Source organism: Orycteropus afer, unplaced genomic scaffold (genome assembly GCF_000298275.1).
Source record: "Orycteropus afer afer isolate SDZICR_OR568_19922 unplaced genomic scaffold, OryAfe1.0 scaffold00437, whole genome shotgun sequence".
NCBI classification, from domain to species: Eukaryota; Metazoa; Chordata; class Mammalia; order Tubulidentata; family Orycteropodidae; genus Orycteropus; species Orycteropus afer.
In genome coordinates this window covers 760,206-786,050 of record NW_006922024.1, presented here as the reverse complement: position 1 = coordinate 786,050, position 25,845 = coordinate 760,206, and the positions used below count along the sequence as shown (strand labels likewise).

Sequence of the window (25,845 nt, the reverse complement as noted above, 5' to 3'; positions counted from 1 at the left end):
ATTGGTGATTGTTTATTGGAGTGATTCATCCAAGATTTTCATTTTCTTTGTTAGATGTATCTGAGTAAGCAGGGTACTGTGCTCTTCTATTCGCTAGTTGTCAACACTTATGCACTTACCACTTGTCTCCCGGTGGGTGTGGTGGAGAATAAGAGTGGCTTACACAGATCTCTCTTACCTGTTTGTGAAGAGCATTTGGGGGTGAAACAGGGTCTTGTTAGTGGTTGCGAGTTGTTATTAGTTGGTGCAAAAGGAAGTGGTGTCTGTCACTCAATAAATGGAGCTGCAAGAGGTGCAGGTGTGGTTGGTTACTTCTTATGGCATGTTTGCAACCTCCCACTCAGTTAGATTAAAACAACAGTCAAAAAAACTTCAAAAAAGTAAAAGCAACTGGACAAAAAGCAGTCTGCATAAAGACACAAGAACAATCACCAAAAGGAGGGGGGAAAAGTAGAAAAGGTAATATATGAGATAAAATATTTAAAGAAATGCTTTAAAAAGCCAAAATAAATATGCATAGAAAAAGGAGGGCATAAAAGAACCTGCAATATCTGGGGAGGGGTAATAAGAGAAAATAGTTAGAATAGGAGAATAATGAAGAAAAAAATGAGAAAAATGCAAAGAGAAAAACAAACAATGGGGAGAACCACAAAAAAGAAAAAACAATTTGAACCAGGAACAGCAAAGAGAGAAAAAGCTGAAAACTAAAATGTGGTGAGGGAAGAAGAAAGAATAATATTAAAAGGATGAAACAATAAAAATTTTAAAACAGCAAAGTAAAAAAAAAAGAAAAAAATTCTGGGCAGGGTGGGACAGAGCACCCAGACTCCATCAGAGCACACAGAATGGGATGGAATCCCTGCCAGCCCAGAAGGTGGGTGGGAGTGAAGGATGGCTGTGCCTCAGTTCACTGATGGTGTGGGATATAAGTGCAACAAGAGGAATATCACACCTTTCCAGTTCTTCATGTCCTCTATGTCCTTGCAGTCCCTTGCAAGTAGAGCCTATTCTTAGGTCCCTGGAATCTGAGAGAACACTGTCACTTTAAATATCCAAAATGGTGGAACCACTTCTAAACATTCAAAATGGCTGTACCCTCTGGACACCCAAAAGCCCACAACTCAGCCTGTCTCCCTCTTTGCTGCTTCTGCTGTTATCCATCAGGCACAAGTGCAGTCCTTTGTGCAGCTCTTGGCTAGCAGGGCCAATTTTTAGGTTAATCTTTAGGTCATAATACCACTTAGCAATATGCAAGCTGTCTGTTCCATCAGGATTGCTGACAGACTGAAGCTCCGTATGTCTCCTTTTTTGGTGTTTTCATGTAGGTTCTTCTACTTATTACAGTTTAGTCTACTTCTTTATCCTTCTTTTCAAAGCTCAAGGCTCCAGGATTTTCTTCTGTGTCTGTGTTAATTGGTTCCCCTTTTCTTCATTGAAGAGTGTCTGAGTTTGTCTGCCAGTTCCTCCGTCTTACCTCTTCATCTGACAAGGCTGTAGATCTTAATGGAAGCAGACTCTTTCATGTTTCCACAAAGAGGCTGATGAGTTCAAACCACCAGAATTTTGCTTGGCAGCCTAATGTTTTAATCACTGTACCACCTCCTAGAGGAACCACAGCATTCTTTACAAATAGTGTAACTACAGAATGAGAACTATATCATTTTTAACTTCTATCTCTCAATACTAGTACATTTGTTTAATTCCATATTTAATATATACCAAAGACATTATATATAAAGAAAGCCAAAATGATTAAAAAGACAGGAAAGATAAAACACAACTAAAATTGACATCAGACGAGACCATGAAACTTGCTCTTGAATGCAGTATGTTGTTTTTGTTATTGTTATGTGCCATCGAGTTGGACCTGACTCACAGCAACCCCTCCTTGGGTTTCTGAGGCAGTATCATTACAGAAATAGATTGCCCCATCTTCCTTCCGAGGAGTGGCTGGTGGGTTTGAACAACCAGCCTTCTGGTTAGCAGTCAATTGCCTTAGGCACTATGTGAGGATAAAAATGATGAGATAAGATTTGAACAAAAGTTTTCAAAGGGCAGCTGAAGAAGACAAAGTATTGCAAGTAAAGTATGATAATGAAATGTGCAGACCTGAAGTTATAAAAACCAAAGGGAAGAGTACACTAAGAATTCCTACAGTTAAATAACTGAAGAAAAAAATCAAGCCTCAAGTTGCAATATTGAAGTGTTCTGTGGGTAAAATATTATGACACTGAGGCATCAAAAAAAAAAAAAAGGAATACAAAGAGTCACTGTCCCAGAAAGAGCTAGTAAATATTCAACCATTTTAGGAGGTGGGATATGACCAAGAACTGATGTACCGAAGGAAAAAATATAAGCTTCACTGACGGCATTATCAAAAAAACAAGCCTCCATGAAGTGACATAATATCAATTGAGATGTTTCAATAAGTGAATGCAATGCTGGGAGTGCTCACTCTTCTGTGACAAAAAATTTGGAAGACAGCTACCTGGCCAACCACTTATATTGGTTCCCATTCTAAAGTAAAGTGATACAACAGAATCCAGTGGAAATGATCAAACAATGTCATTAATATCACAGGGAAGTAAAGTTTTGCTGATGATAATTCAATAAGTAGTTGCAGCAGTACATCAACAGGGGACTGCCAGAAATTCAAGCCAGATTTAGAAGAGGGTATGGAAAAAGTTATATCATTGCTGAGATCAGTGAGATCTTGGCTAAAACAGAGAATTCCAGAAAGATGTTTACCTTTTTCTTATTGACTCCACAGAAGACACTTGACTGTGTGGATTATAATGAATAGTAGATAACATTGTGAAAAAATGAGAATTCCAAACACTTCATTGTGCTCATCCAGACCCTGTAAATAGACCAAGAGGCAGTCATTCGAATCAAACAAGGGGATACATGGTTTAAAATCAGAAAAGTTTGTATCCTTTCCCCATACATATTCAATCTGTATGCTGAACAAATAATCTGAGAAGCTGAGCTATATGAAGAATGACACAGCATCAGGATTCAAGGAAGACTCATAAACAACCTGGGATATTTAGATGACAAAATCTCACTTACTGAAAGTGAAGAGGACTTGAAGCATTTACTTATGAATATCAAAGATCAAAGCCTTCTGTATGGGTGACAGAGGAACATAAAGAAAGCAAAAATTCTCACAATGAGAAACATCATGATAAACAGGGAACATATTTGAAGTTGTAAAATATTTCTCTTTACTTGGATCCATAATCAATGCCCATGGAAGCAGAAGTCAGGATATCAAAGCACATATTGCATTGGGCAAATTTGCTTTGAAAGACATTTTAATTTTTTTTTTTTTTTTTTAATGTACCCTTTCAAATCTGTTTTGATGAACATCATGGTCAGTTCAACGGTCCTTAATTGAGAGGAAGAAATGTATATGAACATGACAGACTCTAGGTTTGAATCCCAGCTTTGCTCCTTACTCCTTGTGTTACTTTCAGCAAGTCAGTTAAACCTCAGAGTCTCAATTGTAATACTTCTAAAATGTCATTAAATAAATTTATTAATTATATAACAAGTTTAGAACACTGGTTTGCATACCATAAACTCCAAATAAGTATTAGCTGTTATTATAATCAATATGCTCTGATACTGATGATGATATTATATGCAGGCAATCATTCTGAAAGTTATGTTGTTTGGTTTCTTGCCATTATGGTGACTCAGATATTCCATTAGGCATAGAAAAAGCAATATTCTAGAATGAACAAAAACATGAATATTATGATATCATAAAGAAGTGTTTTTTTTATTTTGCTTTCCTTTTTTTTTTTAAATCACCACAGTATAATGGACCTGGGAAGTTTTAGAAGTACATCAGATATTTATATCTATTCTTTACCATACAGGGATATGTCGGCTAAATGGTGGGTTTGGTTCCAAGCCACTGTTATAAAGTGAGTATAACGATAGGGTGAATCACATGAATATTTTGATTTTACAGTGCATATAAAAGTTATCTTCACACCCTACCATAATGTATTAATTATACAATAGCATTATGAAAAAGTTTGAAATATTGTGTAAATATTGTGATATAAATTGAACACATGCTGTTGGAAAAATGATGCCAGTAGATTTGCTCAAAGCAGAGTTACCACAAACCTTCAATGTATACAAAATTCAGTATCTGTGAAGCACAATGAAGTGAAGTGCAATGAAACAAGGTATACTTGTATGTAAAATTAATGGTCTAGATATAAAATAAAATAATTACAGAATAGAAAAAAGAAAAATCCATTAATTTACTTGACAGAGTTATTTTAAATTTATTAATAATGGCTAGCTCTCACGTTGTCTGATAATAATATTCTATAAATTACATAAAATATAATATGCAACTTCAAAACTTGATTCTGAAAAAAAACTAATGTAATTGTTATTAATAAAGGAATTTTAGCAACGCTATAACACTATGATCAGTCATTTCTTTTTTGATAACTCAGAAATTTTTCATGAAAAATATTGACTTAAACATTACCTTAAATTTATGTGTGAATTTGTGTACAATAACATAGTCTTTAAAAATAATATAAATCTTTATCAAAAAATTGATTATATGAAGTCATACTAGACTAAATACAGCCATAAAGAATTGCACTTTTTAAATTAATATGAATTTATGATTTGAGAATAACTACTTGAAAAAGGAAATAATAATAGCAGAAAGAAAAAGATTTCACCTTATAGTAAGTCTCCCTTATGATCAGTAATAATAAGTCATTAATAATAGTCCAATTAGAGAGAGATGCAGTGTATATTAGGAAGTCATATATAATCATACATTAATATACATGACTCTTCACATTCTAGGGTCATAAATATGCTGAGATTTATGAATAACTTGGCTGTTCAGATTTAGAACAAAAAGGTACATCCAATGTTATAGTTAATTAGCAATAAGCATTCAATTTCATAATCCCCACAGACATTAGAAATCACATGGCATATGGGCTGAGTCCAGTAAATTGCCACAGCTAAGTATGCATATGACTGAATCTACAATAAAACTGGATCTATGCAATTGATGATTGAATTATCCTTTAAATGTTCCAAAGATATATTGGTTTTTACTCTCTTGCTGGTTTCCCAATCAAAAATGAGAAAACTTAAATACCTGGAAAAAAGATGTCAAGATGTTTTAGAAATTAAAAGAAATTGTGTAGTTAACTCTTAGTTAATATAAGGGGCTGGATTCTTTACAAAGTAAAACAGAAAAATTCATGAAGATAATGTGCTATCAGGTGCCCTCAAGTCAACTCCGACTCATACTAACCCTATGCACAGCAGAAAGAAATACTGCCCAGTCCGGCGCCAGCTCCCCTATCCTTGCTGTACTTGAGCTCGTTGCCACAGCCACTGTGTCAGTCCATCTCTTTGAGGGCCTTCCCCTCTTTCATCAACCCTCCACCTTACCAAGCATGATATCCTTCTCCAGGAATATAGTTCCTTCTGACAACATGACCAAAGTAGGTTAGATGAAGTCTGGCCATTCTAACTTCCAAGGAGCCTTCAGGCTGCACTTCCTCCAGGACAGATGTGTTAGTTCTTTTAGCAGTCCATGGTACTTTCAGCATTCTTCACCAGCACCACAACTCAAAAGCATCAACTCTTCTTCAGTCTTCCTTATTCACTGTCCAGCTCTGAGATGCATATGAGGCAATTGGAAATGCCATGGCTTGTGTCAGGCCCACCTTAGTCCTCAAGAATACATCTTTGCTCCTCAGCACTTGAAAGAGGTCCTTTGAAGCCAACTTGCCCAGTGCTATACATCGTCTGATGTCCTGACTGCTGCTGCCATTGGCGTCAGTTGTAGAATCAAGCAATGTGAAATATTTGACAGCTTCAATCTTTTCTTCATTTAGTGTGATGTTTTTTATAGGTCCAGTTGTGAGGATTTTTGTTTTCTTTAATTGAGATGTAATCCTACTGCAGATTGTATACTGCAATCTTCATCAGTAAGTGCTTCAAGTCTTCCTTACATTCAGCAAGCAAAGTTGTGTCATCAGCATGTCACAGGTTATTAATGATTCTTCCTCCAATCATGATGATACTTTCTTCTTCATATAGTCCAGGTTTTCAGATTATTTGCTCAGCATACAGATTGAATAAGTGTGGTGAAATGATACAACCCTGATGCACTCCCTTCTTGATTTCAAACCATGCAGTGTCCCATTGTCCTGTTTGAATGACAGCCTCCTGGTCTATGTACAGATTCCTCATGAGTACAATTCGGTATTCTGGAATTCCCCTTCTTCTCGATGTTACCCATAATTTGTTATGATTCACAAAATCAAATGCTTTTGCATAGTCAATAAAACACAAGTAAACATTTTTCTGGTATTCTTTGCTTTGAGCCAAGATCCACCTGACATCAGCAATGATATCCCTTGTTCCACATCCTCTTCTGAATCCAACTTTCATTTCTGGAAGTTCTCTGTCAATATACTGCTGCAGCAATTTTTTAATTACCTTGAGTAAGATTGTACTTGCATGCAATATTAATGATATTGTTTATAATTTCCACATTCTGTGGGATCACCTTTCTTTGAAATGGGTACAAATATGGATCTCCTCCAGTCAGTTGGTCAAGTAGCTGTCTTCAAATCTCTTGGCATAACCGAGTGAGTGCCTCCAGCAGGACATCCATTTGTTGAAACATCTCAATGGATATTCTGTAAATTCCTGGAGCCTTGTTCTTCCCTAATTCCTTCAGTGCAGCTTCAACTTCTTTCTTCAATACCATTGGTTCTTGATCATATGCCACCTCCTGAAATGGGTGAAGATCGACAAGTACTTTTTGGTACAGTGACTCTATGTATCCCTTCGTTCTTATTTTGATGCTTCCTGCATCATTCAATATTTTCCCCACAGAATCTTTCAATATTGAAGCTTGAGGCTTAAATTTCCTCTTCAGTTATTTCAGCTTGAGAAATGCTGAGTTTTTCTTCCCTTTTGGCCTTCCAATTCCATGTCTTTACACATTTCATTATAATAGTTGACTTTGTCTGCTCATTCTGCTCTTTGAAATCTTCTGTTTAGCTCTTTTATCTTGTCATTTCTTCCATTTGCTTTAGCTATTCTCCACTCAAGGGCAAGTTTCAGAGTCCTTTCTGACACCGTTTTGGTTTTTTCTTCCTTTCTCATCTTTTTAATAATCTCTTGCTTTCTTCATGGTTGATGTTCTTGATGTCACCCCACAATTCTTCTGGTTTTTGGTCATTGGTAGTTAGTGCATCAAATCTATTCTTTAGATGGTCTCTAAATTCAGGAGGGATATATTCAAGGTCCTATTTTGGCTCTTGTGGACTTGTTTTAATTGTCTTCAACTTCAGGTTGAACTTGCATACGAGCAGTTGATGGTCTGTTCCACAATCAGCTCTTGGATTTATTTTGGCTAAAGATAACTGAGCTTTTCCATGACCTCTTGCCACAGACACAGTTAATCTGATTCCTGTGTACTCCTTGTGGGGAAGTCTATGTGCATAGCTGCTGTTTGTGTTGTTGACAAAAAAGGTAATTAAATGAATAAGTCATTGTCTTTTCAAAAGTCTATCATGCAATCTCCAGCATTATTTCTGTCACCAAGGACAAATTTTCCAACTACCAGAGAAGCTCCTTTATTTCCAACTTTTGCATTCCAGTCACCAGTGATAAATAACATGTCTTGATTGCATGTTGGTCCATTTCAGATTTCAGAAATTGATAAAAATCTTCAATTTCTTCATCTTTGGCTTTTGTGGTTGGTGCATAAATTTGATTAATAGTCATATTAACTGGTCTTCCTTGTAGGTGTATGGATATTATCCTACCACTGACAGCATTGTACTTCAGGGCAGATCTTGAAATATCCTTTGTGATGATGAATGCCATGCCATTCCTCTTCAAATTGTCATTACCAATGTAGTAGGTCATATGGTTTTCTGATTCAAAATGGAAAAACCAGTCCATTTAAGCTCACTAATGCCGAAGATATCAATCTTTGTGTCCCATTTCATTTGACAATTTCCAATTTTCCTAGATTCATGCTTAGTACATTCCATGTTCCAATTATTAATGGATGCTTGCAACTTTTCCTCCTCAATTTGAGTCATGCCACATCAGCAAATGGAGGCTCTAAAGCTTTACTTTACCCATATCATTTAAGTTGCTTCTACTCTGATGAGGCAGCACTTTACCAGTCGTATTTTGAGTGCCTTCTGACCTAAGGGGCTTGTCTTCCTGCACTATCATGGACTGTGTTTCTGGGCTATTCATAAAGTTGCCCAGTAATGTACCAGTGTTTCTCTGCTATTCATAAGGTTTCTCCTGTCCTGTTCTTCAGGAAGTTGTTGGCCTCTTCCTTCTTCCTAGTCTATCTCAGTCTGTAAGCTGCATTGAAACCTGTGTACCATGTGCAACCCTCCTGGCATTTGAAACACTGGTGGCACAACCTCGGTATCCTCACAGCAGCATGCAAGTCACCACAGTATGATGAACTGACAGACAATTTTGTCTCTCCTAGTTGTTTGAAATCTCTCTGCCTTCCCCTTACTTAGATCCTACCACTTTATTTTCCCCAGCTTTCCCTCCTTCCTGACCTTTGGGTGGGGCCTGTCTCCCTCCCCTTACCTGGATCCTGCTGCTTTGTTGTCCCTGGCTTTCCCTCCTTCCTGCCTCTTGGGTGGGGCCTGTCTTGAAGATAAAGTATTACAATAGAAATAATACTGGATTGGAATCCAAAGTTCTGTGCTGCTAGAGAAATCAAACAAGTGTGTTTCTATTTGGGTAAATGTGGGTATATTATTCCTCCTCTTCTTAAATCTATTTATAACATAGGTTTTTCTTTCATCCATTTCTCAGCTACTTACTGAGTATCTACTGAATGTCTAATATTAATTCTAGTTCTAGGCAGACCTGTGAAGAAGGAAATATAAGCTTATGGATTTTAACATTCTAATTAGAAGGCAGAGCACACATAATTATGTTAAACATAAGAGAGATCCAGGAATAGGAGGGAAAAAATAAAATGTAAGATTAGGCTAATTGCCTCCATGGACATCTGCCTGCTATTCCATGGGTGCCCTACTACCATTACTGAAAGTTTTGATCACAGATTCTTTAGAAGAATCCTGATCCAAAGTGGAAAAATACAGAACAGAATTTCCAAATTTCATGGAATATAGACTTCCTGGAGCCATGGAGTCTGGATGAAACCATGAAATAATGGCCTTGAGAAACCATTAAACCTTAAACTAAAAGTGTCCTCTAAAGTCTTCTCAAAACAATAGTTTAGCTTAACTAGTTTAAAAAAAAAAAAAAAAAAAAAAAGTCTGCCTTGAGTATTGAGAACAGGTACATACGGTTCTTATTTAGCCTTGCTTTAGTGCAAGAAAGTAAAGCTTTTTCAGTGATTTAAAAGCTAGCAGCATGTGCAGCAAATGAAGATTATTTTGATGAATAATTTTTTGTGAGTGGGAGTTTATTTGTTTCAAAGTGAGGGCAAATTTCCATAACATTAAGGGAAGACTTTGAAATAGCATTTCTGTGCTCAGGGGTCACAGCACCATGCTTAAAGTATGGTGGCTGGTTGTGCTCCTTTGAATGTGTGTGCCTCTCTACAGCCCTGGCAATAATCCAATCACACACATCAGGTTTCTGAAAGGGCCCACAATGCCTTTTCTGCATCTCCCATTCTGGCTGGGGCACCATCCATAATTTTTCCCATTCCGCTTACCATGGCATATAACTCAAATTATAAAAATTCTGGTCTGTTTCTGTTTCACTTTGCTGTTTGACAGAACCTGTTCAAACCCCTGCAAGAGTTAGACATTCGTAAACTAGGGACTGCCTGTGTATTCAGCAAACAGTATACGGCGAGTTTATATCGTCAGTTGCCTGATTCTGTTATTTATGTTCTACCTAACAATAGAAATTCAGGTTAAAGATCTCCCAGTACAGTGTTGTACTTATAAGCTTCAGCAGGCAGAATTCAGGAATCCAGGGCAACACTCAGCAAGAGGTAAGACTGTACCCAGGTTGCAGGTACCAGTCAGAAATAAACCACATCTAGAAAATAAATAACTTCAGAGCCTGAGAGGAAATGACAAGAGAAAGTGAGAAGCTAGTATTAAAGTCAAGTTTCTCATACAGTGAGAATAATGCAGTGATCAGTACTAGCGGAAAGTTCACTTCTAAGTCTCAGCAAGAATGCAAGAAGTGATGGGGGGACATTTATCTAAACAGATGTAGCATTCTACTAAGCTGGTCCTGAACACAGCTCTGAGGAACCGAAAGTTTCAGAGCCTGACAGATTTTGCTGTTTCTTCTTTTTGCTAATAATTTTAAATCAGAAAAACATTCAAGGTCATAGTCAAAAGAAATGTTGAAATGTTCTAGCCTAGTCTTCTGACTGTACAGCTGTCATATAATTAGGTCTAAAGCATTTCTCTTTAGAAAATTTAGAGAAATTTTTTAGAAAAAATATTTTACATTTTGATAATAGCTAAGAGAATACAGATGTTTGATTTTTAAAATCCATGTTATTTTATATTCTGGTTGGACTATTCTTTTTACATTTTATGAAGTAATACATGTATTTTCTTTAATAATATGATCATTAAGTATAAGATTCAGGAGCCTAAGGATAATTTGCTTTCCAATATTTAAATTAACAATGACCATATAATAATGTATATTATTATTAGTTATTTTTTGTTTTAAAATGCTAAATAATTACAATGATAATTATTAAAGAAACATTTTTTTTCATTTTCCTGACATAAATGTACATATGAATATGTTTGTTTTATAAACTACCAATCAAGGTTTTATAATATGAAATAATTAGAATAACCACAAGAAATGTATATAATTTTAATCAAAAGCAAATACAAACTTATATATATAAATAAATAAATATATTAAAAAATAAATAAATAAATCTCTATTACTATGTAATCTGTCAACGTATCTATTTATTTATCTATCTATCATTTATCTATCATGTATCTATTATATATTTAATTTGTTCCAGACTCATTTTTCTATCTTGGAAAATTCCTAAAGTTTCAGGAAATCTATATGGAAACCACTAATCCAATTCAAAGAAACTGTGGTTGTGCAGTGGTTATTGTCTCAGCTGCTTACCACAGGGTCAGGAGCTTGAATTTACCAGATGCTTAGGGGAGAAAGATGTGCCAGTATGTTTCCATGAAGATTAAAGCATTTAAAACCCTATGGAGCTGTTTAAATTGACTTTATGTCAATATTTTTTTTTTCCTTTTTCTTTTTTCAATCTAGTTCAACTCCTTAATGCTATTTCAAAAAAAAGAAAAAAGAAAAAGAAAAAGATTGCATACCATGAGGACTTCTTGACCAGAGTTGTTAAGTTGCTGATGTCATTAGGTGCCATCAAGTCAGTTCTGACTCATAGTGACTCTAAGTATATTAGAAAAAAACACTGCCCATTCCTCATATCATTGCTATGTTTGACTAATTGTTGAAGTCACTGTGTCAGTCCATCTCATTGAGGGTTTCTTCTTTGATCTCTCTTGATAACGTGTCCAAAATACATGAGACAAAGTCATACCATCCTTGCTTCTGCAGAGCATTCTGACTATACTTCTACTAAGATTAGTTCATTCTTCTTGTATTTCATGGTTTATTCAGTATTCTTCACCAACACAATAATCCTAACACATCAGTTCTTCAATCTTTCTTATTCATTGTCCAGCTATCACATGAAAATGAGGCAATTGAAAATGCCATGGCTTAGCCCAGGAGCACTTTAGTCTTCAAAGTGACATCTTTGCTCTTCAACATTGTAAAGAGGTCTTTTGAAGCAGTTTGCTCAATGCAATAAATTGATTTCTTGACTGCTGATTTCATGGGTGTTGATTGTGGATTCAAGTAAAATGAAATTTTTGACAACTTGTCTTTTTTTTTTTTTTTTTAATCTTCATCAGTAAGGACTTTCAACAAGAAATGTTGTATCATCTGCATCCTGCAGGTTGTTAGTGAGTCTCCCTCCAATCCTGATACCACATTCATCTTCATATATTCCAGGTTCTTGGATGATTTGCTCAACCTACAGATTGAATTATTATGGTGAAAGGATACAGCCCTGACATATATATGCCTCCTGATCCCAAAACATATAGTTTACACTTTTTCTGTTTGAACAACTGTCTTTTGGCCTTTTGGTCCATTTACAGGTTTCTCATGAGGACAATCAAGTGTTCTAGAATTCCTCTTCTTCTAAATTTTATCTGTAATTTCGTATGGACCACAAAAATGCCTTTGTAAATTCAATAAAACACAGGTTTTTCTTCTTTCTAGTATTCTCTGTTTTCAGTCTAGGTCCATTTAATATCAGCAATGATCTTTTATTCCACATCCTCTTCTGATTCTCACTTCATTATGTGGTAGTTATCTGTCGATTTCCTGCTGCAACCATTTTTTAATATTTTCAGCACAATTTTACTTGTGTGTTATTTTAATGAGGATCCTTTGTGTCACAGTGCAATATTTTTTGTTTGTTTTGTTTTGTTTTTATAATTTCCACATTATCTTTGATCACCTTTGTTCAGAATGGGCAGAAATATGAATCTAATCCAGTCACTTGGCCAAGTAGCTCTTTTCCATATTTCTTGGCACAAATGAATAAGCACTTCTAGTTTTGTATCAATTTGTTGAAACATTTCAATTGGTAGTCTATAAACTCCAATTTTTTTTTTTTTTTTTTTGTCAATGTCTCAGTTATACATGGACTTCTTCCTTCAATGTATCAGGTCTTCCTCATATGCTACCTTTAGAAATGGTTGATCATTGACCAATTATTTTGGTTCAGTGATTCTGAGTATTCCTTCTATCTTTATTTTGATGCTTCCTGTCTCATTCAGTATTTTGCCTATAGAATCTATTAATATTTCAACTGGAAACTTGAATGTTTATTTTTTTCAGTGCTTCCAGCTTGAGAAATACTGAGCATGTTCTTCCCTTTCGATTTTCTAACTTTAGGTATTTGCACATTTCATTTTAATACATCCCTGTAATATTACATTGTCTTCCTAAGCCACCCTTTGAAATCTTCTGCTTCATTATATTATTTCATTATCTCTTCCATTCACTTTAGCTACTCTACATTTAAGAGCAAGTAGCACAGTATTTTCTGACATCCATTTTGGTGTTTATTTCTTAGTTATCTTTTTAATGTCCTTCTGTTTTCTTTATGTATGATGTGTTTGATGTCATACCACAACTTGTCTGGACTTTATTCTTTAATATTTAATACATCAACATCCATGGAAGCAACAGTCAAGAAATCAGACACTGTATTGCATTGAGCAAATCTAATGCAAACAACATCCTTAAAGTGTTAAGGAACAAAGATCTCGCTTGAAAGAGTAAAGGGCACCTAATCCAAGCCATGGTATCTTCAGTCACCTCATATGTGTGTGAATCCTGGACAATTAATAAGGAAGACAGAAGAAATGATACTTTTGAATTGTGGTGTTGGTGAAGAATACTGAAAAACCATGGACTGCCAGAAAAATGAACAAATCTGTCTGGAAGAAGTACAGCTGGAATGCTGCTTGGAACTGAGAATGGCCAGACTTGGTCTCACCTACTTTTGTCATATTGTCAGAATGGACCATTTCCTGTAGAAGGATGTCATGCTTGGTAAAGCAGAGGTCAACAAAAATGGAGAAGGCCCTCAATGAGATTGACCCAGTGACTGCAACAATGGGCTAAAGCATAACAGGATTGTGAGGATGGAGCATGACCAGGCAGTGTTTTGTTATGCTGTTGCAAAAAGGGCAGGAAGACCACATCTCCTGGCCTCCTCTAACCCCACAAGACAAAGACAGAATCCCTATCAGTAGCCCAAGGCCCATTACTTTGAGGCCAGAAATGCTGCCTGCCTCCAGCCCTTTCAGCAACTGTTCCTCCCAAAGCACCCACTACCTCTCTCCTGGGTTCGATAATTCACTGCAGTGGCCACACAGAACTCATGGATTATGGGGTTTATTAGGGAAGCACCGGGCTACAATTCAAGTTCAGAAAAAATGCTCAGTCTCTCTCCCAGCCCACAGTCTCTCTCCTAACAGTCTATCACAGTCTCTTTCCCAACAGTGAGTGTCCCTCAGTGTCTCACTCAGCAATGAGTGTCTCTTGCATGTCTTTTCCAGCAGCGCGTGTCTCTTTCAGGAGTGTGTGTTTCTTTCAGCAGCACATCTTCCTCATCCAGCAGTCAGACAGAGACCTCTGCTTCTAGGAGGCCTCATTTTGAGCCCAGCAGAGTGGCTAAACCAACCAATCATAACATCAGAATTCTAAAGACTTGAGAGAGAGTGGGAACCTCCCAGAACATTGTTTAGTGCCACACCCAACAGAAATACCCCAGGTGGACAACTTTAGCAATCAGGAGCTCCTCAGTTGCTCATGACAAATTCCACATCAGAGTTTACAAAGACTTATGGGTAGAAAAGCTACACTAAGTAATTTCCTACACCGCAGCTGTTCATAGTGTCAATAGGAGTTGGAGCTAACTCAACAACAACTAACAAAAGCAACATCAAATCTAATCCTGAGATAGTTTGTAAATTCATGTAGGGTATATTTAGGGCTGTACGTTGGCTCTTGTAGACTTGTTTTCATAAAGTTTAGCTGAACAGTTTTTCAGAAGTAGATCTGCATATCTTTCTTCCTCATCTGTCTTAGTCTGGAAGTTCTGCTGAAACCTATCCACACCATATGTGGCCCATGTGCTGGCATTTGTAAAACCAGTGCCATAGCTTTCAGTATCATGGCTACCTGCAATCCACCATATTATGACAAACTGATAACTAAATAATGTCTACATATAGATGGTAATAACAAATATTTTCTTGCTTCACATCACAAATACATTTTTCAAAATGACTCTCAGTATATATGTAGCATGTTGCACATACTACATTAAGCATCAGTAATTGTGAATGGAATCCCCACTAAATTTATCAGGAGAGCAATTAGTGACAATTGCTTGCTTTCATAGAAAAATCAAATCTGTCCTTAGTTTATTGTTGAATTATCATAATAATATGATACATGTGCTTACAAATACAATATTGTGGACAAAGTACAACTGTGAACTCAGCTATCAATAGTTCCATTAATATGTGTGACTTTTACATTGCACTGTATTTATATGCCGAATATTTCCATGAAGCTTTCCCTAAAATATTATAGTGCATGATTTTATATTTTATATAAATTAAGCAATAGCAAAATATTATATATTTATAATCTTAGTTTTTGACTGAGATTTAACTTTGGAGTACAAAATTTGGGTCCTTGTAGGAATGAAAAATGTTAAGAAGTTGGACTTCTCTTACACTTGTAGTCCTAATCAGTGATGTGTTCTTAGATTTTAATTTTAACCTTTTCTCACCTGGAAAATATGTTCTTATCCTTCAAATTTTTTCATATTCAAAAGTCAAGTTTAATTTCCAGACAATTCAAGGTACAGTTTTTGTGAACCAAGTAATTGTCCTTCATTATATATACCATCAGGGAAACAGCCATGACCAGAACCCATCCCAGCACATAAGATGTAGATTGTTTGGTGGAGAAATAAGCAAACAACAAGATTTTCCTGTACATTATGATAAATGTTGTGGTAAACAAAAATATAGAATAAAGTCTGAAGTCAAAGGAGGGAATCTCTTCCAGAGATGGGAAGGCTGTATGTAGGAAGTATAGACTGTATGTGTAAAGGCAAGAATGTTTCAAGCATGTCTCTCTAGGATTTCACATGCATTTGACTGCTAACCAGAAGGCTGGTGGTTCAAACCTACCAGCCACTCCTTGGACGGAACACTGGGCAATCTACTTCCATAGAGATACACCCTCGGGAACCCAAGGAGGTATCATTATTAGTCTGACACAACTTGACAGCAGTGACTTTTTAGAGTTAAAAATGTAACCTGATTTGTTTAGCCAATCCCCTTTTGAAGGAAATTATGCTGATTTGAGTTTGTTCCTATTGATGTTAAAATAATAATACATTAAAAGTTCCTTATATAAACTTTGTTAATATATGTAATCATTTTTCTCTGGATTGAAATCTAAAACTGATTTGCAGAAAACATTTTTCTCTTCCAGAGGGATTGTGCCAATTACATTCCCCTCAATAGTGTAATATAGGATCCACATCACCCAAATGTTGCTTTCATTGAATATCGTAATTTTATTCCTATATTTAATGGGAATATAATGAACTTTGATTTTATATTACCTTAGATTCACATCTAAGTAATATATTATAATTCTTGAATAAACTTGAGAAGTCTTACTCCTTATTCCTCATCCATAAAACAGGAATAACAATAGTTTCCTCACTAAGTAAATAAGAGATTATATAGCCTAAAGAATATGAATTTACTACCATAAAGAAGCATCAAATAAATATTTCCTACTTTGTGTGACATTCACATTAAAGATATATTGTAAAGGTTAAATGGAAAAGTGATATTTTAAGGATTGCTTTTGAGTTTGTGTTATTGATTATAAGGCTCATGTTACTTATCTGATGGTAACAAAATTGATATAGGACATTTGAAATTAGTTAGGAACAATAAAGCAAAAAGTTTAAAAGGTAAAGAATTGAAATGAATAACTTCTGAAGGTACATTAAATGGTAAAAAGTTAGTAATAACAATAATCACTATAGATATCAAAGATATTTCAGTTACTACTAATTATATATATGTGTGTATTTTCAAAAAAAATAATTATTATTTTATTTTAAATAAGTATGAAGTTGGGAAGTTTAAGTTTTGTTATTGGGTCTAGGATATAGATCTTAGTGAAGAAAGAATACAAACCATGTCCATTTTCAAATTTAAATTTTTTCTATAAAATGATAAAATATATTGTCTTTCTTAGATGTCAGAACTGGGTTATTTTCAATAATTATCATAGATTAGAAAATATCTTGCTTAATATAGTAAGAGAAATGTGGATATTTTAAGGAGAAAATGTTTGTTTAGTTGTGATGTTGCTATTTTAACTTAAATTTCCAAATATTTTGTAGAATAAATTATTATGATTAAGACAAGATTTAAAAAATGACACAAGAGCATCTTATTCTTTAAGTTTTATCCTAACTTCTTATTTGATAATGTAATTTATTCTGAAAAGTGATTCAATGTGTATTAGCAGCCATTAATTAACTCAATATATATTTTTGTCAGATTATTAAGACCAAACTTAAATCTGTGCATTAATAATTCATATTTTAAATATTTGCCCATGAGCTTTGCAGATACAGCATTTTTTAGAAATTAAATGTTGTGTCAACCCCACATTGAGCAAATCTATAGGCACCATTTTTTTCCAACAACATGTGCTGCTCACTTTGTGTCTCTATGCACATTTTTGTAATTCTCACAATATTTCAAACTTTTTCATAATGCACAGTTGCACAGTGTAACCATAACTTTTATATGTAGTGGGAAACAACACTTTATTGCAATGTTTGCTTTATTGTGGTGTGCTGAAATTGACTCCAAGGTATGCCTGTATATAAAATCAGAGGTACCATGGCTTCTTGCAATAGTCAAATAAAACTACTAATGTCTATACTAGTTAATTATTTATATTAAAGAAAAAGCCTATAAATATTTTATTATATTGTTTTACAGATGCTCCCAAGTTTATATCAAACCAAACCATTTATTACTCTTGGGAAGGAAATCCAATCAATATAAGCTGTGATGTGAAATCTAATCCACCAGCATCAATCCACTGGAGAAGAGATAAATTAGTGTTACCAGCTAAGAACACTACTAATTTAAAGACATATAGTGCAGGAAGAAAGATGATATTGGAGGTAAGTCTTAATATGTATCACTGGATTATATTATTTTAGCAGTCATCTTCTATTTTAGAATCTATTCAAATATCTTGGTTTATAAATATACATTGGAATCTTACCTTTACAGATAGCCAATAATATCTGTTGGTTAAAGCATTAACCTTAAACATACAATTTTATATGTATATGTTTTTGGCAAAGTAAAATTAAATTCTGGACAAAGAAATATAGATGTATATCAAAACATTTTAAAAACAAAGTAAAGCAAAACAATAACAACTAATGAAAAACCAATAGTAATATTGTATAGATAGATAGATACATAGATAGATAAATAGATAGACAGATAGATGGATTTTTTTTAATACCCTTGAGAAAATTTAAAAAAGAGAAAAAATTCAGAGTATAGGCAAAAATTGATCACAGAGAGTTTCTAATAGTTTGGCTGGAATGATATCCCATCCTCAATTGTCTTTATTGTTATTTGTGTCCTAAGGATGCTGATTGATAGTTAAATGTATGTTTTTTCTACAGTCAAATGCCTAGCAAATGGAAATCAGTTCTTTTAAGGTTTAGGAAAATTTTAAGAACTGCTTTAATATCATTGTAATTTCAGCTTATATTTTGATATTTAAAATTGTTACTTGCTGACTTGTATTCTTTCAAAATCTAACATCTTTTATAAACTTGAGTTATTTTAACTGTATATTAACATATGAAGAAAAAATTTCATAAGTACATATTTCTTAGCATTTCCCTGGCTCAATATCAGCAATTATTGATGCAATGTTACTATTTAATTACATTTTTTCACTTAATGCTTTATAATCTACATTTGTGATAAAATATGTTTTGATAAAATTATCCAGTATTTTGCTTTTCTGGGGTTGGGTGTGAAACTGCTGTTGGATTTTACTCTCATATAGCTTTCCTAGACTGCACAAATTATGCTTCAGGACATCTGAGTTGTCATTATAAAATCTGTGCTATGATAGGGCATTTTCTATATTTTTAAACATTCAATATGGAAAAGGAATTATTTGTTTCAGATAGAATTGCAAAGCTTTTATCTATTCATAGCTGACCTTCTAGGCATAGGGAAAAAAGAAATTGAGACTTTGTCAAAAATTGGCCCAAATTAGGAGCTAGACAATAGTCACAATTCTTTGTGATAGCTATCCTGTTCTGTTTTGTATTGATTTAGTAAACTCATTCTTCCCTGTAGAACATAGAAATACCTTTCTCAGATGTTTATGGAATAACATTTTTTTTCCAAAGCTCTTTTGGACTAGTAAAATTATTGTAGAGATAAATTAGCCTGGTTTATTAAAAGCAACATGTAAGATAAATGAGTATTTGAGTCACTTAGGCGTACTTACAGAAGAACTGTTAAAATGTCTAATCCTTAAAACTAAGGTCTGTTCCTAGATGAACAGATGACTAGAAAATGAATGACACAGCTTTTTGTACTCTTCAGAATTACCATCTTCAATGGACCTCAAAATTGTAATTTTAGTTAATAGCCTACCATTACGACAAAATCATTTTTTCCCTTTTTGCAATAGAGTTGAAATTAACAGTAACTCTTGTTGCAAGCATATTCTCTCTTAATAATAGTTACTGGGTTTGAAAATTATGTCCATTACTATCATCAAATCTTTTCTCTGAATTGAAATGCCAAGATTTCTGTACAGTAGATTACAGGGTTGGTCCCAATGTTCAACAATCGAATCCCCAAAGGTTAACTTAATTATGGATTTCAAATGTTTAAAATTGAGGTCAGTTATTTTCTACCTAAAACAAAAGGACATGCTAGGAATTGAACAGATATGGAAGCAAGATACTGTTAGTAATTATCAAGAAAATTTGCCTGTCTACAAGGATTGTTACATAAGGGCAACATTTTTTTTTGCAAAATACCCTCCTGGAAATATTTTTACTAGAATGATCATTCATTCTTTCTAAGTATTTTATGCTCACTAGACTCAGGAGAGGGTGAGAAATCTGACTTTTTTTAACAATTATTGACAATTAAATAAACCCAATCCAAGGTTAAAACATACAATACAAAGAGTTAGCAATGCTTGTGGAACATGCTTACTGTTCCCAAGTTCAAGTCTGCAGTAATTGCCATTTATTTTTTCAAATGTATACTAGTATCTGAGCTTTACACATGATTATCAATTGATTTTGCCACTCAAATAGACATAACAATATGGTAACATATAACCAATTAATAAATTAATATATGAATTATGATTCATCTCTCCCTATGTATAGTAGAGATCCATGGTTTACATTTTGAGAGGCTTATTGTCATTTATTAATTTTCATTAGATATAGAAAAAAAGTTATTGGCAAGTAGTTGTGGAGTGAATGAGTGAATATATATACATATGGTAGCCATGTTAATTTTTAAATTCTTTGATTTTTTTTTATTATTGCAATGCCTTTATTAATATAATTATTTTAGATTGCACCTACATCTGACAATGACTTTGGACGTTATAATTGCACAGCCACTAACCATATAGGAACAAGATTTCAAGAATATATTCTTGCTTTGGCTGGTAAGTATAGCATGATAACTTTTGAGCTTTCATAAAATATTACTGTAAGCAAATTAAATTTTATGTTGATCAAATGGTATCACCTGATATTAAACATTTTAGAAAATCTGATCATTTTTCTAAGATATCATCATATAAGTCATTATTGAATGAATTAATACTGTTAAAACATACAGTAGTGAATCTGAAATAAAGTATACACTTAGAATACATTTTTAATAATACCTTATTATTAAACTGATTCCATTTCCCCCCATTTCCTAAGTATTTCTGACAGAAATAGGAAAACAAAAATTCAGGAAATCAAATTATATTTCAAGTAAACTAAGAACTCTGCCAAAAACTAACAAGTGCCCTGAAAGCAAAAGAACTAATGATAATCAATATATTTTAAAATTCTAGACTTAAAGTATAAATTACAAAAAAGAAATAGTCTTAAAATAATACCTCATTAAATAAATACTGATAAATGGAAAAAATAGTAACTTTATATGTTATAATCAATAAACCTAGAAGACAACACTTGAGTCAGTGATCAAAGTCTGCATCATCACTTGTGGGAATATTAAACTGAGATATTACTAAAGAGAGGCAATATGAAGAACACAAAATTATGACTGTGATATTCTGTCTAAAAATGCACAAACTGAACTTAAGCATGAAGAAATGAAAGACAGATCAAATCTTAGGTACTTTCTATAATGCAAGGAGTCTGGTAGCATAGTGCCTAAAGCATTTGACTGCTAACCAGAAGGCTGGCAGTTCAAACCTACCATCCACTCCTCAGAAGGAAGGTTGGGCAATCTACTTCCGTACTGACACCACCTCGGAAACCCAAGGAGGGACCACTATGAGGCGGATCTGACTCCACGGCAAATAACAGCAACAACATGTGTATATATGTATATGTATTTATAGATATATATTTTTAAAGACTTCACCAATAATTATTCCTCTAGTTCTGCTTTCTAGCTAGGAGGTATATTTGAGTTTTTCAGGTAAATATTTGCATACATATCTGCAGTGTAGTAAAATACATGGTATGGCTTTCTAGCTATAATCTTTGTAATTCCCACCAGATTACTGGGTGGGAACTTGCAATTTAAACTCCTCTTTGTTAAAGTCATCCACCTGGGGTTTTTCTGTTGGAGCAGCATGAAGCAATCTTCTGCAAAAGTTTGTGCTCTCTCAGGTTTATAGGACTCTGATGTTGGGATTGGTTGGTTTTGCCACTCTGCCAGGTTTAGTGGAGCGCTGGTAATATAGTGCCTTAGGCATTTGACTTCTAACCAGAAGGCTGGTATTTCAAACCCATCAACCACTCCTTGGAAGGAAGACTGAGATACTGCCTCAGAAACCCAAGGAGAGGTTGCTATGAGTCAAATAGACTCAATGGCAGTGAGTAATAGAGTAATAGTAGAGGCAGAAGGACTCTGAGTGCTGGCTGAGAGAGATGCACATCTGAGAAAGAGACAGCAGGCTGAGATAGAGAGATGCCCAGCAGAAAGAGAGACACCTGGCTGAGAGATGGCAGCAGTGGAACCAAGAGGCACGAGATGGATTGGCAGGCTTACCTGGCCCAGAGAGGCAGAGGCCAGGCTGAGAGGCCAAGGGCCAGAGAGGTGTGTCTAAGGACAGAGTAGAGGGGGGACTGTCCTGACTGAAGAACTGTATCCTGAGTGTGTTCCTGAACTTGAATTATAGCCTGTTGCTTCCCTAATAAACACCCTATTCTGCAAGTTCTGTGTGGCCACTGCAGTGAATTACTGAACTGAGTAAAGAAGTGGTAGGTGCTGCAGAAAGGACAGTTTGTGTCAAGGTTAAGAGAGCTGGTGGGTAGTGGCATATCTGGCCTCATAGGAGCAGGCCTTGGGTTGCTAGTGGTGATTCTGTTTTCCTCTTGGATAGTTACAGGAGGACAAAAGATGTCACCTCCTTGCCCCTTTAGCAGTTAATGTCAGAAATGGGATTCTTTGCAGTGGCTCCAGACTCATAGAAGCATGGGATTTTGTAAAAGAAAGAAGGACAGGGCTTGGGAAGTGAAACTTCGGGTTCTCAGATGGTTACTTTGGTTATTGTAATTTTGGTATACAGAGACATTATGCTGCAACTGAGGAGGGAAAGGACTGATGCAAGAGACAGGCCAATTAAGGAGATAATGGATCCAGAGGCTAGGGCTTTTGGTTACACCCAGCCAAAGGCCCAAGGGCGTCCACACAGAATGGAAAGATTACCAAGGGGAAGAGATGAAACTGGGATATCTTAAATAGGATTATGTGTTTCAGATTTTATGTTTATCTGAATGTACTAAGGTATTGAATGTTCTCTTACCTACTTGTACATTAGAAATGTTTATGGGGTATTGATAACAGAGAGCTTGTAAGTCCACCTTCAGCCAGTACTTGATTGGATATGTTAAAGGAGAAATAGAATTTGCCCAAAGAAACACTGGCTTTTGTTTCAAACCCTGTGTGCAGAATACAGGGGGCTTAGGTAGAAGACCTGAGCCTCACCCAGAACCAGCTGAGTGAGGAATTTCCATTTGAAAAGACCCACCTAGAGCTACTGAGAGAACAGTAAATTTGCATTTGAAGAAAGGACCTGAAAGAAAAAATGTCCAGCAAGCAGGAAAGTCATGGCTCATGAGAGAAACACCTTCCAGAACTAGAAGTTAAAGAAAGCTAATTGAATTGTAGCCTGTTGCTTCCCTAATAAACCCCATAGTCTGTGAGTTCTGTATGGCCACTGAAGCAAATTATCGAACCCAGCAAAGAAGTGATGGGTGCCACGAGAGGGACAGTTAGTGTCAAGGTTGGTAAGAGGGTTGGAGGGTGGCGGCATGTCTGGCCTCATAGGAACAAGCCTTGGGCTGTTGATAGTGATACTGTTTTCCTCTTGTGGAGTTAGAGGACAACAAAAGATGCTGCCTCCTTGTCCCTTTAGCAATAACAGAGAGTAAAATCATATATGTAAAACAATTAACAGTAAAGAAAATTTTAACTATATAATATTCCTTCTTTACAGTTTTCTATTTCCAAAAGTTCATGATTTTACAAGGTAGTCTGTTCATGTGCAATTTTTGTTCATTTTTTCTATACAGACATTTTCTGTAAATTTAAAAAACATTATTATCAATATATTTCATTCCTATTTTTCATAACTTTCTTTCTCTCTTACATAATTGTTCTTTTTAAACCCTAACATGATGATTCCACTTTTGCTTTATTAGTTGGCATACTTTTCTGATCGGCATCTTTTCTTGGGCAGTTTTTGGGATGGGGCTTGGCTGTAAGCCGTCAGCAGACAACACCTCCAGCAGCTAGGGAAATGAGTACCTCCTTACTGAAGAAGATTCTTAACGGTGCTATTCAGTGTCCACTCCAAGTACTTACCTAATAAGACATTTGTGAGGAGCAAATGAGATCATGTACTGAAAACATCCATTGCAATATATGTTCTCCAAAGATATTAGCCGTTATTATAGCCAAATTATAGTTAATATTGGTCACTGATCTTCGTGTACAAGTCTTTTTGTCAATGTCTCTTAATTATCATACATAAATCCAAATATCATGAACCAGTTCAGAGTAAAATGTGATTTTGACCTAAGTTACTATAAAAAAGAAAGCAAACTCACTACCATGGAGATGATTCGACTTATAGTGACCCTTCCTTGAGTTTCCAAGGCGGTATCTCTATGTCAGTAGATTGATTGCCCAACATTTCTTCTGAGGAGTGGCTGGTAGGTTTGAATCACCAGCCTTCTGGTTAGCAGTCAAATGCCTTAGGCAACTATGGACATTATATTTCTATTAAATAATAGAATTTTGGATTGGATTTTGGCACGTTTTCTTTCTAGTGGCTTGTCCCTACATCTCTTTCACACAAGCTACTATTAAATAAGGTCTTCAATACTGTGCTTCAAAATTGATTTTTTAACTTCACTTCAGAACTCTATACTTATCCCTACTAAATTGCACCTTGTTATGTTTGGCTCATCTTGTTAACCTACTGAGACCCTGTCAAGTCCAATGTTTTAGCTCTATTTCCAATATTAAATTAATTCACAAATATCATGAAATAGCCATTTCTAATTTTACCCAAATCATGGATAAATGCATACTTGTCTTTAGGAACAAAGACATGGTTGCCAAGTAAGTTGGATTAGTTTAACAGAATTCTGACAATATAGAATTATAGTCAATCTACTTAGCCTTTGACCTAGACTATATTTTATCAAGACTCATGCCCCCAAAAACTAGACAATAGGTTAAATTAAGTTAAATCCAAAGCATGTGCTTTTCTACTGCATATAAAGTTTCTCATAAACAATTGGTTTTATGTTCTCCCTCGAAAGAGTTTACACATTGCTCATTTTCAAAATCATAAGGCAAACCTTGGTGAATCTTAGTGATATTCAGAAACTATTAAAGTCATTCCCTTGATTCTCTCATTCAGATTCTGCCATAAATAAAGCAAATTAGAATACTTGGACATTGGACTTGGACATAATTCATGCAACATTTCTTAGTCGTTTGTTAATTTACTCCGTCACCAAACATATAGTGAAAACATAGTAGGTGCCAGGGTCTGTTCTAGATCTTGGGAATCTGAAGAAGAATAATATATGATACTAATGTTCTCAAATAAATTAGATTATTAAAGATAAGGCTTGCAACAGAAGTATGAGTGCACAAAATAAATGCTTCAGGATCACAAATTATAATTCTTAGTGGAGTTCTTAGGAGAGAATTCAAAGAGAGGACAAATTTTGAATTGGGTTTGAAAAGGTGAGTTGAAACAAGTCCTGCAAAGAAGAAAGAAAAAGAGTGAAAGATTAAGGTGAGACATGCACAAAGGTACCAGAGTATGAACAGACATGGATATTTGGGAAATGAGAAAGCATTTTAATGGAAGACAGGAGGGGTATATTATGTGTACTAATGGTGGTGAAATGAAAAGAGAGGTCATAAGAAATCAATTTATGCATTGCCTCTTAGTGGCATAGTGCTGAAGGCATTTGACTGCTAACCAGAACGCTGGTGGTTCAAACCCAGCAGCCATTCATTGGAAGGAAGACTGGGCAATCTACTTACATAGAGATACTGCCTTGGAAACCCAAGAAGAGGTCACTATGAGTTGGATTCAACTTGTCGGCAGTGAGTTTGGTTTGAATACATGCGTGGTGTTTACATCCTGTCTGAAATATATCAAGGGAAGTTGGGATTTTTTAGTCATAAAGCAATAAAAATACAGTTACTTCTTTTGGAATAACTATGTTATTGTTGTTAGGTGTTCTCAAGTCATGTCCAACTCATAGTGACACTACGTACAGATGACTGTTATTCAAATTTATGCCCCAACCACCAAAGCCACAGATGAGGAAATTGAAGA

General features: G+C 35.0%; 1 protein-coding gene across 1 annotated transcript in view; it reads left to right on the top strand.

The window, feature by feature from the left end:
• The window catches only part of NCAM2 (neural cell adhesion molecule 2), a 434,855-nt gene that overhangs the window by 192,585 nt on the left and 216,425 nt on the right, over positions 1-25,845 (top strand). The window contains exons 10-11 of the mRNA XM_007954167.1: positions 17,709-17,896; positions 20,355-20,451. Of these exons, the coding sequence (XP_007952358.1) occupies positions 17,709-17,896; positions 20,355-20,451 (285 nt within the window). The remainder of the gene's footprint in view (positions 1-17,708; positions 17,897-20,354; positions 20,452-25,845) is intronic.